At 34.9% G+C, this 12,752-nt stretch overlaps 1 protein-coding gene and 1 long non-coding RNA gene across 2 annotated transcripts in view; both read right to left on the bottom strand.

Moving 5' to 3' along the window:
- The window catches only part of LOC105365798 (uncharacterized), a 13,467-nt gene extending 9,083 nt beyond the window's left edge, over positions 1 to 4,384 (bottom strand). Inside the window, exon 1 of the long non-coding RNA XR_912984.1 lies at positions 4,284 to 4,384. This is a non-coding gene — a long non-coding RNA (uncharacterized LOC105365798). The remainder of the gene's footprint in view (positions 1 to 4,283) is intronic.
- Positions 4,385 to 8,315: 3,931 nt separating this feature from the next.
- The window catches only part of fuss (SKI family transcriptional corepressor fussel), a 20,471-nt gene continuing 16,034 nt past the window's right edge, over positions 8,316 to 12,752 (bottom strand). Inside the window, exon 3 of the mRNA XM_011504095.1 lies at positions 8,316 to 8,976. Coding sequence (XP_011502397.1) covers positions 8,316 to 8,976 — 661 coding nt within the window. The remainder of the gene's footprint in view (positions 8,977 to 12,752) is intronic.

The raw sequence follows: 12,752 nt of genomic DNA, 5'->3' as shown, positions 1-12,752 counted from the left end.
GCTCACTCGTAAAGTTCACTTCGCTCTCCATCAAGCGTAACTGCCGGTCAGTGCAAGTATACTGTAAAGACGCCGCGTGGCCATATTTTCGGCAGCATAGTAAAGAGTACCCGCGTGCATAGAAAAGATAATCGGCAATTCTTTAATAAGTGATTACAGTGAAGCCAATGGAATTGTAATCAAGGGGAACATTACATACACAGCATCGAATACATCCAACCTGCAGTTCACCAGGTACATCTTTATATTAATAAATAAACAAGTCACATCTCTCGCTATTGTCGATCGGGCACACTTACGCTCTCTCGAACTAACCGTTCGACATCGTACAGGCCCGCTAGCACAACCTGGGCACACTTACGCTCTGTCGAACAAATCCCTCGACATCGTACAGGCCCGCTAGCACAAACAGGGCACACTAGCGCTCGTCCGAAGAACACTTCGGAGCCGTGCAGGCCCTGAACAGCTGACGCAAGAGTCACTGTGGTTCACACACATTGGTTACACATGACCAACACAGATCGACTAATAGACTCTACAGATACGGATTATCAAATCCTCCACGAATTAGAAATACTACTTCTAATTGTTTTTCCTGTGACTAGATTCTACTGCTGTCCCCTTTACATAATTAAAGACATAATTGATTACATAATAAATTCCATTTAAGATCTGACACCACATCAAGTATAGCTATTCATCAATCAAGCATACTTGATTCAACTACCATCTTCTCATGCTGCCTCACAAGCATGATTGACTGACGACATCAGCTGACATTGACAACATCAGCATAACCTCAAAGCAACACAGTAATATCCATAGACGCTTTCATAGCATAAGAATTACAAGAACACATCTTTTGAATAATCCAACAGAATTATTTATTTCTACACAACAGTGCAATATTATTATAATTGTTTACACTCATTAAACCTTGTTTTAAAATAAATATATTATATTTTTCAGCCTTGTCCGTTATTGATTTCCTTTAAAATTATCCTGCCGAGAGACTAATCCACTGAACTATTGAATGGGTAGTTCGAGCCATAAGCTAACCCTTTAAAATCGAACAGCTTGTTTTCAGCTGGATAAGTACTTTTGAATCACTGACAAAAATAAAAATTCACATAGATTTTTTGAAGATAGGCACTCAATGCCAATAAACAAACTCTGCATATATATATTTATATATTTATTTATTCTTGCATTTTTTATCTTGTGAATGAGAGTGCAGCTATTTCATTAGTATTAAATATTTTATTACTTAGTTAGCAGATAATGAATTAAATATCAAATAGGAAAAGTATAATTTCGGTAGAAAAAAGTTCATCTTCTTGTTATTGTTATTGAAAAAATATTTTTACTGGCAACTTAAGAATCACCAATATTTGAGTAAAAAATCATATGTTATACATAAAATAAAAATCAATAAATTTTGTTGTATATTTGTATATAGTAAACATAATTTAATAAAAATAAAATAGAAAATAAACATTGTAATTGCGTTATCATTATCACCATGACTAATTAAAAATTAAGTATTCAAAATAAATTATAAAATAAATCTAGAAAAATTTTATATTTCTTTAAACAAATCAATTTATATATAAAGTCTGTAGCTGACAGACTATTTTCTGTGTAAGAAAAAACTAAAACAAATGAAAAATAATAGATTAAAAAGTAATACTTATAATACTAGAATAAATAAAATTATTAGTATATTACTGTTACGGATTGCAGCATTTTACGCGGTAAACAAAGTTGACTGAGCTACTGAGAATAACGGCAACATGCATCAGATTCATCGTATGCCTAAAGGGAAAACGCCCTTCTACAAATCAGCTTACACACGATGAATTAAATTAGGCTAGAACACAGTGGATACGGCTGACCCAAAAGGCATACCTGTCCCAAGAATTACGAGCGATGTAAAAAACAAGCTTGACCTGATCACACGCATTCCATCGACTCACCGCCTACATAGACGCACACGGAATCATAAGAGTCGGTGGACGACTAACAAATGCAGCAATATCAGAAAACAAAAAACTCCCAGCCATTCTCCCTAAACAATCACAACTCACGAACCTCATAATCGAACAAGCACATCTCAGCACACTTCATGGAAGCACTCAAATTACACTTTCATACACCCGACAACATGACTGGATCATTGGAGGAAGATCAGCGGTAAAATCATACATTCTACGATGCGTTACTTGTGCGAAACAAGGAGGAACTCTCGCTAGCCAACAAATGGGACAATTGCCACCCTCAAGAGTAACACCATCGCGACCATTCACTCACACTGGAGTAGATTACGCTGGTCCCACTACCAAAAAAAATTTGGAAGGGTCCAGGAGCAAAAACTTACAAGGCCTGGATTTGTGTATTTGTGTGCCTCACAACCTCCGCAGTACACGTTGAAGTGGTAGGTGATTATTCGGCAAAGGGATTCATTGCAGCATACTGAAGGTTTACAAGTCGCAAGGGCAGCACACAGGTCATGCACTCTGACTGTGGAACAACGTTCATCGGAGCTGACAAGCTCATTCGGCCTTCCAACGCTGTACGGATCGATTTCAGCTCGACGAAAGCCAAGCTCATTCGGCTATCCAATGCTGCCAGACCCATCAGCAAGTGATCCTAACGCATCGATGATATCAAAGTGGCAATTCATCCAACAACGAGTCCAAAAATTCTGGAAGCAATGGAAAAAACATTACCTACAGCAATTCCTCTCAACCTCCAAGTGGCATCACCCAAGCAACACGATCAAAGTCGGATCTAGTCCTCATCACAGATCAACGACAACCACAATGCAAGTGGCCACTCGCCAGAGTCATGAAACTGCATCCAGGAGAGGATGGACTGACTAGAGTCATAACACTAAAAACCGCCTCCTCGATAATCTCAAGACCAATTGATATTCTTGCACCTCTGCCAGTTCCCATCGAAGACACGAATATCAATCATCAATGAATTGATGATGGCGGGCGAAATGTTACGGATTGCAGCATTTTACGCGGTAAACAAAGTGGGAGAGGTAAAGACACCTGCTTAGGTCAAAATATTGCGCGCCAAATCGTAAACACGATTCTACGAAATCGGGAAATTTCAATACTCAAATAGTCGAAATTACATTACAATTCCGATTAACAAGGGCCGACGAACTCTCCAAAGCTAGATTCTAGTGACTATCAGCATGACAAGAGTAATCTAGAATTCATTGGAATCGCAAGCCTATACTATAATATTTAAGGAGAAGCGCTTGACGCTCTCAACCTCTTACTAGTTCAATCAAGCAGTCATCAAGATCGGATCGCCGTCCTACAAGTCGACTCCAACTCATACGTAAGCCAAGTGTAATCGGCTTACTACCACTACAGAGATCGACTCCAACTTATACAGATCGACTACATTCAACGAAAGCCAAGCTCACGGCCTTCTAACGCCACTACACGGATCGACCTCAACACACGTAAGTTACGCTATTACACACGTTCTTACGTGCTATCAATGCACTGAGATCGACTCCGCACTCGTAAGCTACGCTATTACACACGTTCTTACGGATCACTAATACACGTCAAGCAGTAACGTGACACGGATATCCTCCTTCCACTAAACCACTACAGCGTGCAAGTCGCTAGACAACGGCATCATTGCCCCTCATCAGTGACGTCATACAGGTGCTCCCACACAGACCTCTACAGCTCTTATCGGTAGCGGCAAAGGCGGCACCATCGCTGCCCCCCTACAGGGCGACACTCGTCACGGCACCATCATTGCCCCGCATCAGTGACGTCATATAGGCGCCCCCCACTCAAGCCACTACAGCTCTCATCGACAGCGGCAAAGGCGGCACTATCACTGCCCCTCATCTGTGCGAATCTCCCACTACCACTGCGAGTTCATAACTAGGATATTTAAGGAGCTGCGCTTGACGCTCTCGCCCTTGCTACTACCGATCACGCGCTCTTCACATCAGGCTCGCTATCCAACTATTTATTATATTATTTATGTTCAATAAAGGGAAAGACACTACACTCTAAAGGCAGTATTGAATTATTGTATTGTCCCTTTCACTTGCCAGCAAGCCTCCACCTACCATCTCAGGGAGGCTTTTAGTCTGATCCCAGACAATTACAAAAGTAGAATATTAAAATGAATTTAACAATGATAGCAATAATAAATTATACTAATAATTTATTATAATCTTTTTAAAACTATTTTACAATTTCTTAAATTATTCAATAAGAAGTAAATATAAGGTTTACTGTTTCACGAGCTGGACTCCAACACTTTGGTAATGTTTCTTGTCCATTTTGAAAGTTCAAATTAGAACTCAAATCTGAAATCTTTCTAATTGAAGATATGGTTTTATCATCTTCCATTGTTTCAACATCAACTTCGTCATCTGTATTATCATGTTTAGAAGACATATATTGTTTTATTGAATCTACTTCTAACAAAGGTGTTGATTGCAAATTCCGAATCACTGGACGAAAAGCCGATTGATGTGATGCATTATTTACAAATGACGATACGGTTTCTGTTGAAGTAATATTATTAATTATTGGTGATGTTGGATCTGAAAAATATTAAAGTTACACAAAATTTAATAAATACAAAACATTATTTATAATTAAAGTGCAATTTTTTATAAATTATAATCTGATATTTTTTATATACTGTTTAGGAATTACATTTATAAAGTTGAAGGAATAAGCTTTTAAAATTATATTTTTTATACTTTTATACTTTTCTAAACAATATCAATAGCTTTCATAATAATAATTGGTTGTAAAATTAATATTTAGTGTTAGCAAGTAAAAACGTATAAGCATTACCAAAAAAGTACTATTTTATTCTTCTGATTTTTAATTTGTCGAAAAAGTTTTTTTTTAAATATAGTCTGCTAATTCTTGCTATAAAATTTGAAGTTTTACATTTTTTATAAATGATTCAGTATACCAGAACTAAGATGAATATATATTTCAATTTTTTGTGACTATTAAAACATTCCGTAAACTCCATCTCTATATTTTTGTATATCTAAAAATTTCTTGAAAATGAAATTTTTTATTATAAATATTGTTCGAAAGTGAAGTTTATTTTGTGGCTCAAACTGCCTAATTCAATAGTTCAGTTTATTCGTCTATCGCCGTAGCGATGCGTAGGAAAAACACATATGGAAGGTCTGAAAATATGTACAATGGGTAACTTTAATTTAAGACATCGTTTATTCTGTTTTATTAACAATTACAATATTGCAGTTCTTTGATTACTTCTAATGACAGACGAAGAATTATTCTATTGTAATGGCGAGGTTGCTTTATTGTAATGGTGGCAATGTCGTTGATGTTATAGGGATTAACAATGGATGTTGATTATTGAGTTCTATTCGGATGTTGTAAGGATCAGCAAGAGCAGTTAACCATGCTCATCAAATGAGCATGGGAAGATGATAATGGTAGTTAGCAGTACTTAGCAGGAAGAATTAACAATACTCAAAAGGCGGAGTATAATGGCTCTGTGGTAGTTATTATGAAGAATCGACCGTACTCAAAAGGGAGTATGGGAGTATTAGTGAGTTAATTATACGCAAGAGAGATAAATGATATACCTTCGAGAGCGAAAGGACTTGATATCATGAGTTTTATAGTCGACTATTTGTAGACCGGCAGTCTGCCCTTGACGGATTATTGTTTATGCGGACTGTAGAAGTGAACGAACGTTCTCTGTAATGACTGCACTAAGAGAGCGTACTGCGCCACCTTCCTGGCAAAGACTCCGCGCTAACCGTGTCTTGGGCGTAGATGATTAGCTCGGACAAACAATTGAATAGTGGCACTTTATGAACTACAGGCATTGCGTACTGAATGACTGCCTAACTTAGCGCACTTAAGTGGTTATAATTATTATGACTTCACTATGGACTTACTAGCTGTTTATTGCAGAGTCTGGCAGAATTATGCGCGTGTATATTGTAGACTGATTGCCAAGTATGCGGTGGAGTTTAGTGTCTGTGTGAGTAATAACTGAAAGCTGAACGATTGAAAAATACTGTGAGCAATAACAAATGAGTGAACGATTGGTAAAATTACAGTGAGCAATAATTAGATGACCGAGTAAATGGTAAAAGTACAATGAGCAATAATTGGTGACTGAGTAAATGGTAAAAGTACAGTGAGCCCCAGTGCGTAGCGAGCTGCTCTTAAATATTTATGTAACAGCTTACAATGCTAGGCCGAAAATCTTGCTGACGTCAAAAATTGAGCTCCAGAATATTCGAGAAGTATAGAAGGATGATACTACTCTGGAAGGTTCGAGAATTTTCATCGACCTTGCTATGCGGAAATATTGTAGGACACTAGAAAATAAGGCGTAGACTATTTACGAATTCGCAGAATCAATGTTTACAAACATGAGCATCCGAGAGCTTGTCCTTTTCCCATTTTTAAATTCTTCGATGTTGCTCCAATCCTGAACATATATTAATACAAAATATATAAACGTATTATCAAAACATTTCTTCATTCCGTTGATAAGATTGTATATAATAAATTTATCTGATCTTATCTTTCATTCATTTTGATAACATATAAAGCAATAACGTAATTAAAATACTTTTAAAGATTATATACAATTATAATATTATTAAAACCATTTATGAATATCATAAAAACTATAAATTAAGAAAAATTCTTATTTGAAGATGAACTTCTTTTGGTGTTTATTTAAAATTTACTCGAATGTTCTTTACATTTAATTTTTTTTATAATTTTATTAAATATTATACTAAGATACAAAATCATGCGGTACTAATTCTTAAGATTTTATAAATTAAAATTTCTTCTAATTTTAAAACTAGTATCATTTCAAAAGTCGTTTTATTAGAAAAAATTAATTCAGGAGTAAATTAAAATAAAGAATAAATAATACAAAAACTATTTCTTGTAACAATATTAATTTGTTTTATAAATAAAGTACATTTGTTCAAAATACTTATAGATTTTATAATACTATCGAGCTTTAAATAATTCAACTAACAACATATGTCTGGAGCACAAAATCTTGTTTTGTAAATATGATAATTATTGTTCAGTTAGTACCAATTACTATAAAATTTTAAGTACTTTGCAGATAATTTTCGTAATATCTTAAATTCAAACTTACAATTGTTTTACAGTGATTTATTTTTATGACCTGAGATTGGAATTTTCTATGTTTAGTATCATTTTTATATTTTACAAAATATCTAAATTTAAACAGACACAAATATTATTTATTATTGTGATATCATTAAGCTCTCAATTTTCAAACGACTTTGAATTATAATGATTCACTAATTGAAAAATATTGCATATTATTAGGTCTACCTACAACAACAAAGTTGAAAAATAAATACAATATATTTATAGCTATTAAATTCAGATATATTTATTTAATGATGTAAAATTAATATTTAGTATTATATAATTTTTATTTATTAATTGTTAGAGGTTCATAAAAACAATTTTTTAAACGAATTTAATTACTAATAACTAGATGATCTCGTAATTAATTTCATAAGAATACTATTTAAAAATAAACTTTCAAAGAAATTGACACATTTCTTATCAACTTACAAGTCTTAAGCAATTTTTAACGTAAATAATTTTTGATTGATTCGAAATTATGATGGTCAAAACTAGGTAAGAAACTTTGATTAAAATATGTGAAAACAGTACTATATAATATTAAATTGATTCACTATGAAAAATATGTAATAAATTATAATATGATCTAACTTTCTGCAATATAATTTTTTTGCAGTTTTCATTGTTTATTATCCAAATATAGCCCAATATAAAATTCAATTAGCAATATTATGTTTTATGCATTTAGAATTAAATTAAACTTGATTATTACTAATAAAAACCTTTGTCTACTTATTATAAGAAATGTTTTTAATTTCAAAATTACAAAAAATAATTAACTGAAATTATAAAGGAAATAAGGAACAATAAAAATACATTTATTAACTATTAAGAATTAAAATCTTTTAGTTATATAACCAATTATTATATATGCTATACGGAAAATCAATACGATTTTATTACTTTTAAATTAATAATAAATTTTTAAAATGTAGTGTTGTTTAATGGTACAAATTTAATTATATTTATTTTAAAAAGTTAATTTTATTAAATTTTATTAGATATGTATCATTAGAAATTCCTCTAAGTACCAGATTAATTTTGTATAAAGAAAACAGTAATAAGCTATTTAATAGAAATGAATCGAAATTATAATTAAAAATTAACTCAATATTTTATTATAGCAAATTTACTAGGAAATATAACGGAGCTCCTCTTGGTCAACCATGGAAGGTAAGATAGGAATGAAAATCCAGGGGTTTTAACATCGCCAGTAATAGTAGCTTGTTGTTGCTGATTCCACATATAATCAATAACACTATTACTAGGTATTCGTAGTCTTAAATCTGAAAAAGGAGTTACTCTCTGTTGCTCAATTTCTGATATAGAAGCTAATGCAGAAGTTAGTTCGGGCAATGAACTTTGTACAGATAACGAATTAACTTGTGTGCTAGATGAAATTCGTCTATTTTTTTCTGATATATTTGGGTTAGTGTTACTAGAATTAGAAAGAATGCGTTTCCGAGTTCCACCATTAAACATAGCTTTAACATCTTCCCAAGCATGAATAATTTCATCTGGCGGATTTCCAGATAATTTCATATGCCGGCGCCAAGAATTAAAATTGGCTGCATCTGGTTCAATATATTTATCACTTGTTCCGGATTGATGAGAATGAAAGATAAATTTATTTGGAGAAAAGAACAAACCACAGATAGCGCATTTTATACATTTAGCACGTGAGCTGTTATACCGTGAAGGTACGAATGCACCTCTACAACCCCAGGCGCATTCATGATGAACCAAAAATGCAAAGTCCTCCGGTAACCTGAAATATTTATAATATATTATTTAATGTTATGTATTGCTTATGGTATAGAATTTCTATCGTAATTCTATATATAAATATAAATAGATATATTTAAATTTTTTTTAATTTACCAGGTTTGATTTATATTTGTTGAATAATCTATTTAAAGTTAAAATAATACATATATTATATAATTACATATTATATAATACATAACATATACATATATAATTTGTTTTATACTTTGTTCAATTTAATTTTCATATTTTTAAAACTTAACATTATATATTCTCATATGTCTCAAATTGTTTATAAATATGCAAATTATAATAATCCTACTCAAATTACACCCGCCTTTTTAGTTATTATGTGCGTAGAATAACAGTTGTAACCATATATAATTGATTTTAGTTTTAAATTTATTTTTAAATAAATTAATATTAATTTTTCGATAGAATTTAATATTTAATATTATATATAAAATCGAATACTACTTATCAATTAGTATATGTCTGGGATCAGACTTAAAACCTCTTGTTGCTGGAGGGTGGAGGCTTGCTGGTAAGTGGAATGGGCAATGCAATTATTCAATACTGTCTTTAATGTTTATTTTCTTTCCTTTTATTAAATATAATAAATATAATAAATAGTCAACGATCTATGGATGTCGAAATGAATGTGTGAGAGAATAAATAGATGAGTGTTTCTTCAATTAATGTTAGTGGCGATAAGTCTGTAAGTGTATTCTTGGTAGCCTGGAGCGTGCTTCGCCTTCTCCTTATTCGTTGAGTAGCTGTAGTGGGAGACTCGTGCTGGTAGGGGCAGCGAGTTGGTGCCGCCTTAGCCACCGGCGTAGGGTGAGCGCTATAGTGGTCGGAGTGGTAGGAGGATGTCCGTGTTACGTCACTGCTTGAGTAAGTGGGAGATTCACTCGTATCGATGTAACGCAATGTCGATAGTGTGCGGTACTTACGTGAGCGTGAAGACCGCTCTTATACATATAGTGGTGAGTGATGTTCGTGATGCGTTGCTGCGTAAGTGTTTGTGAGATCAGATGTCATTGTGGTATTGATACACGTTCGTGGTATGTTGCTGCTTACGTAGTTGACAGGGGCTGTTGTAGTAGTAGTCGTAAGAACGAGCAAAGTGGCGTAGCTTACGTGTGATGGCGATTGTAGGTAAATGGCGAGCCTGTCGAGAAGAGTGCTTAATTGAACTAGTAAGAGGACGAGAGCCTCAAGCGCAGCTCCTTAAATATCCTAGTGCAAGTTTGCGGATCCGATGACTACCGGTTCACTCTTGCCATGCCGATCGTTAGAGTGACGTCACTAGAGTTTAGCCTTAGGGAGTTCGTCGGAATTATAATGTAGTATTCGAATATTCTGCGTAGTGAAGCTTTCCGATTTCACAGAATTGTGTTTATGACTAGGGGCGCAGGTGTTTCTAACTGAGCACAGGTGTCTTTACCTCTCCTACTTTATATTCCGCTTAAAACTACTGTAATCCGTAACAGTATGTAATAATCGATTTAGTGATTGTTCGAGATTGCGATACCTTTTTTCAATGCAATATAACATCTCGCAAAATAACATCGTAAAATTTGTGTTTAGATTTGAAAACTTTCTTGCTATCTAGCAATAGTGTCATAAAACATCTAGAAAAACAATACAATAAACACGGAAAACCCCACTCAGTTAGGCATATGTACGAATTCGCTCCGCTCGGTAATTACTTCAGGCATTATGTCGACCAACGAGGACCTGCCCCCCCCTCTCGCGCTGTCTACAATTTGTCATGTTGTCGTCAGATGCGTTAGCAGCAACGAGAGCTCTTCTTGCCATGAAGACCAAGAGACGACTAGGCCCTTACTTAACTATGAAGCCACAAGAGGCGCTGTCCGCGCTCTGTAAGGGAGGAGTCTCTGATTGGACGAAGAATAAGGGAAGGGGTTCAAGTGAAGTTCATGGTCAGCAAATGTATTTAAGGGGCGCATTTTTTAACATTCATCACTCTCTTGATATACATCTCGAGATAACTCTCGATATAGTATACTCTTGATGCAGTTTATATTCAGTTAAGTGTCTAGTGAAAGTCCATTAACGCTTTTACGGGAACAGCAGTTACAAGTCCTGGATGAATGACGACATACACCGTATGTTCATTAACGCAGTTCAAGCAACCGTCGTTACATGTTCAAAAGGAGCGACGACTTCCACTTATCGGATTGTCCATTAACGCCGTTCAAAGCAACAGTAGTTACACGTCCCAGAAGAACGACGAGATAAACTCGTATGTCTACTAACGCAGTTCAAGAAACCGTCGTTACATGTTCAAAGGGAGTGACGACAATGCGCATATCAGAGTCCGGAGACGAGTCAACGATTAGTCTTCGTAAGTAATATTATTACTACAATAATTACATATACTTAAGATTCAAAATACTTCTTCGACAATTAAACCACGAAGAAGAGGCTCTCACCAGAGAGACAGTGCGGAATACTTCTAAGTTCGTCGTCAAGATCGCATCATCTAATGGGGGACTTGCCGGCCTTTATCCTCATCTTAGTGAAAAGTCTGACTCTTATAAATCAACAGCGTGCTATTCAACGCTCGCAGAAAACACAACAAGTAGCAGTATCCTTCATGAGGTAAAAGCCCTTCAAACTCTTACCTCCATCTGAATTTATTACAGTACGCCAATAGGAGGACAAGGTACGCTTGCTACGATACGACTATATCTTCTCTCGTAACACCAGTTCAATGTTTCACGCTACATAGCATCCATAACCTCAACCACACACGTGCTCACATGAACAGTGCGAGTGTCGACGAATAAAACTTCGCGCCCTTCTGTGCTCACATTCGAAACATCACGATGCATTAGATGAGTATACGTTTGCCACAGCAAACACAATCATCCACCACAAGAGTTATTTCAATAATTAATAATAGTAATACTAGTCAACCTTGTCAACAATAAATAACAGAATAAGCAGCATAACCACCAGATATATTTACATTGAATTATTATAATATCCCTTCTACTTTGACCTTTCATCCCTATCACACAACATCCGTGGTCTCCGAGTTGTCAACGGCATCCATCTGTATCCTTCGAACCGGCCTTGATAAAACAAGCCAGAACGGCGAATACATTTTGTACAGTGATTTTATATTATTTAATGTTTAAAAATAAGTTTATCAATGGATCATACATATATCAATGTATTTAAAAACATATACGTTTAATTCGGCTATTTTTACACAGTAGTTTTTATGTGTTTCTTCAGTATTTCAAATAGATATGTACATTTTTTAATATGTGCAGCAATGATTATTTATTATTTCGATAATAAGAAATAATATAAGAAAATAATTAATTGTCATCATGAGTTTATATATGATATTATTTTGTATTTGTTCGGGATTGAAGCAGTCTCATGAATTTCAAACAAAAGAAAGGTCATTTACGCAGTCCGGCGTACCGCATGTGCGCCTAGACTGACCGCGCGTGCAGCAAGGCTGGCCACCACGTGCGCCTAGGCTGATCCGCACGTGCGGACCGAGGCGGGCACTCGAGAAAATGTTTACAAACAAAACTCGGCAAGTCCGAGCAATTTTACGATTTCAAATATAATTTACTGCCAGCACTCACAAAAAAGGGACGCCTTCGAAACTTCTAGAAGCTTCGTTTTCTCACGCCAAAGAAAATTTCTGGAAGGGACGCGCATCGACACTGTTGCCGGCGCTGAAGACGCCGCATGCACATTTAAGCGCAACGCGCCATGAGGCGA

The sequence above is a fragment of the Ceratosolen solmsi genome, unplaced genomic scaffold (genome assembly GCF_000503995.2).
Source record: "Ceratosolen solmsi marchali unplaced genomic scaffold, CerSol_1.0 scaffold26, whole genome shotgun sequence".
Lineage (NCBI taxonomy): Eukaryota > Metazoa > Arthropoda > Insecta > Hymenoptera > Agaonidae > Ceratosolen > Ceratosolen solmsi.
The sequence above is the reverse complement of the archived record's forward strand: the minus strand, read 5'-3'. Positions and strand labels throughout refer to the sequence as shown.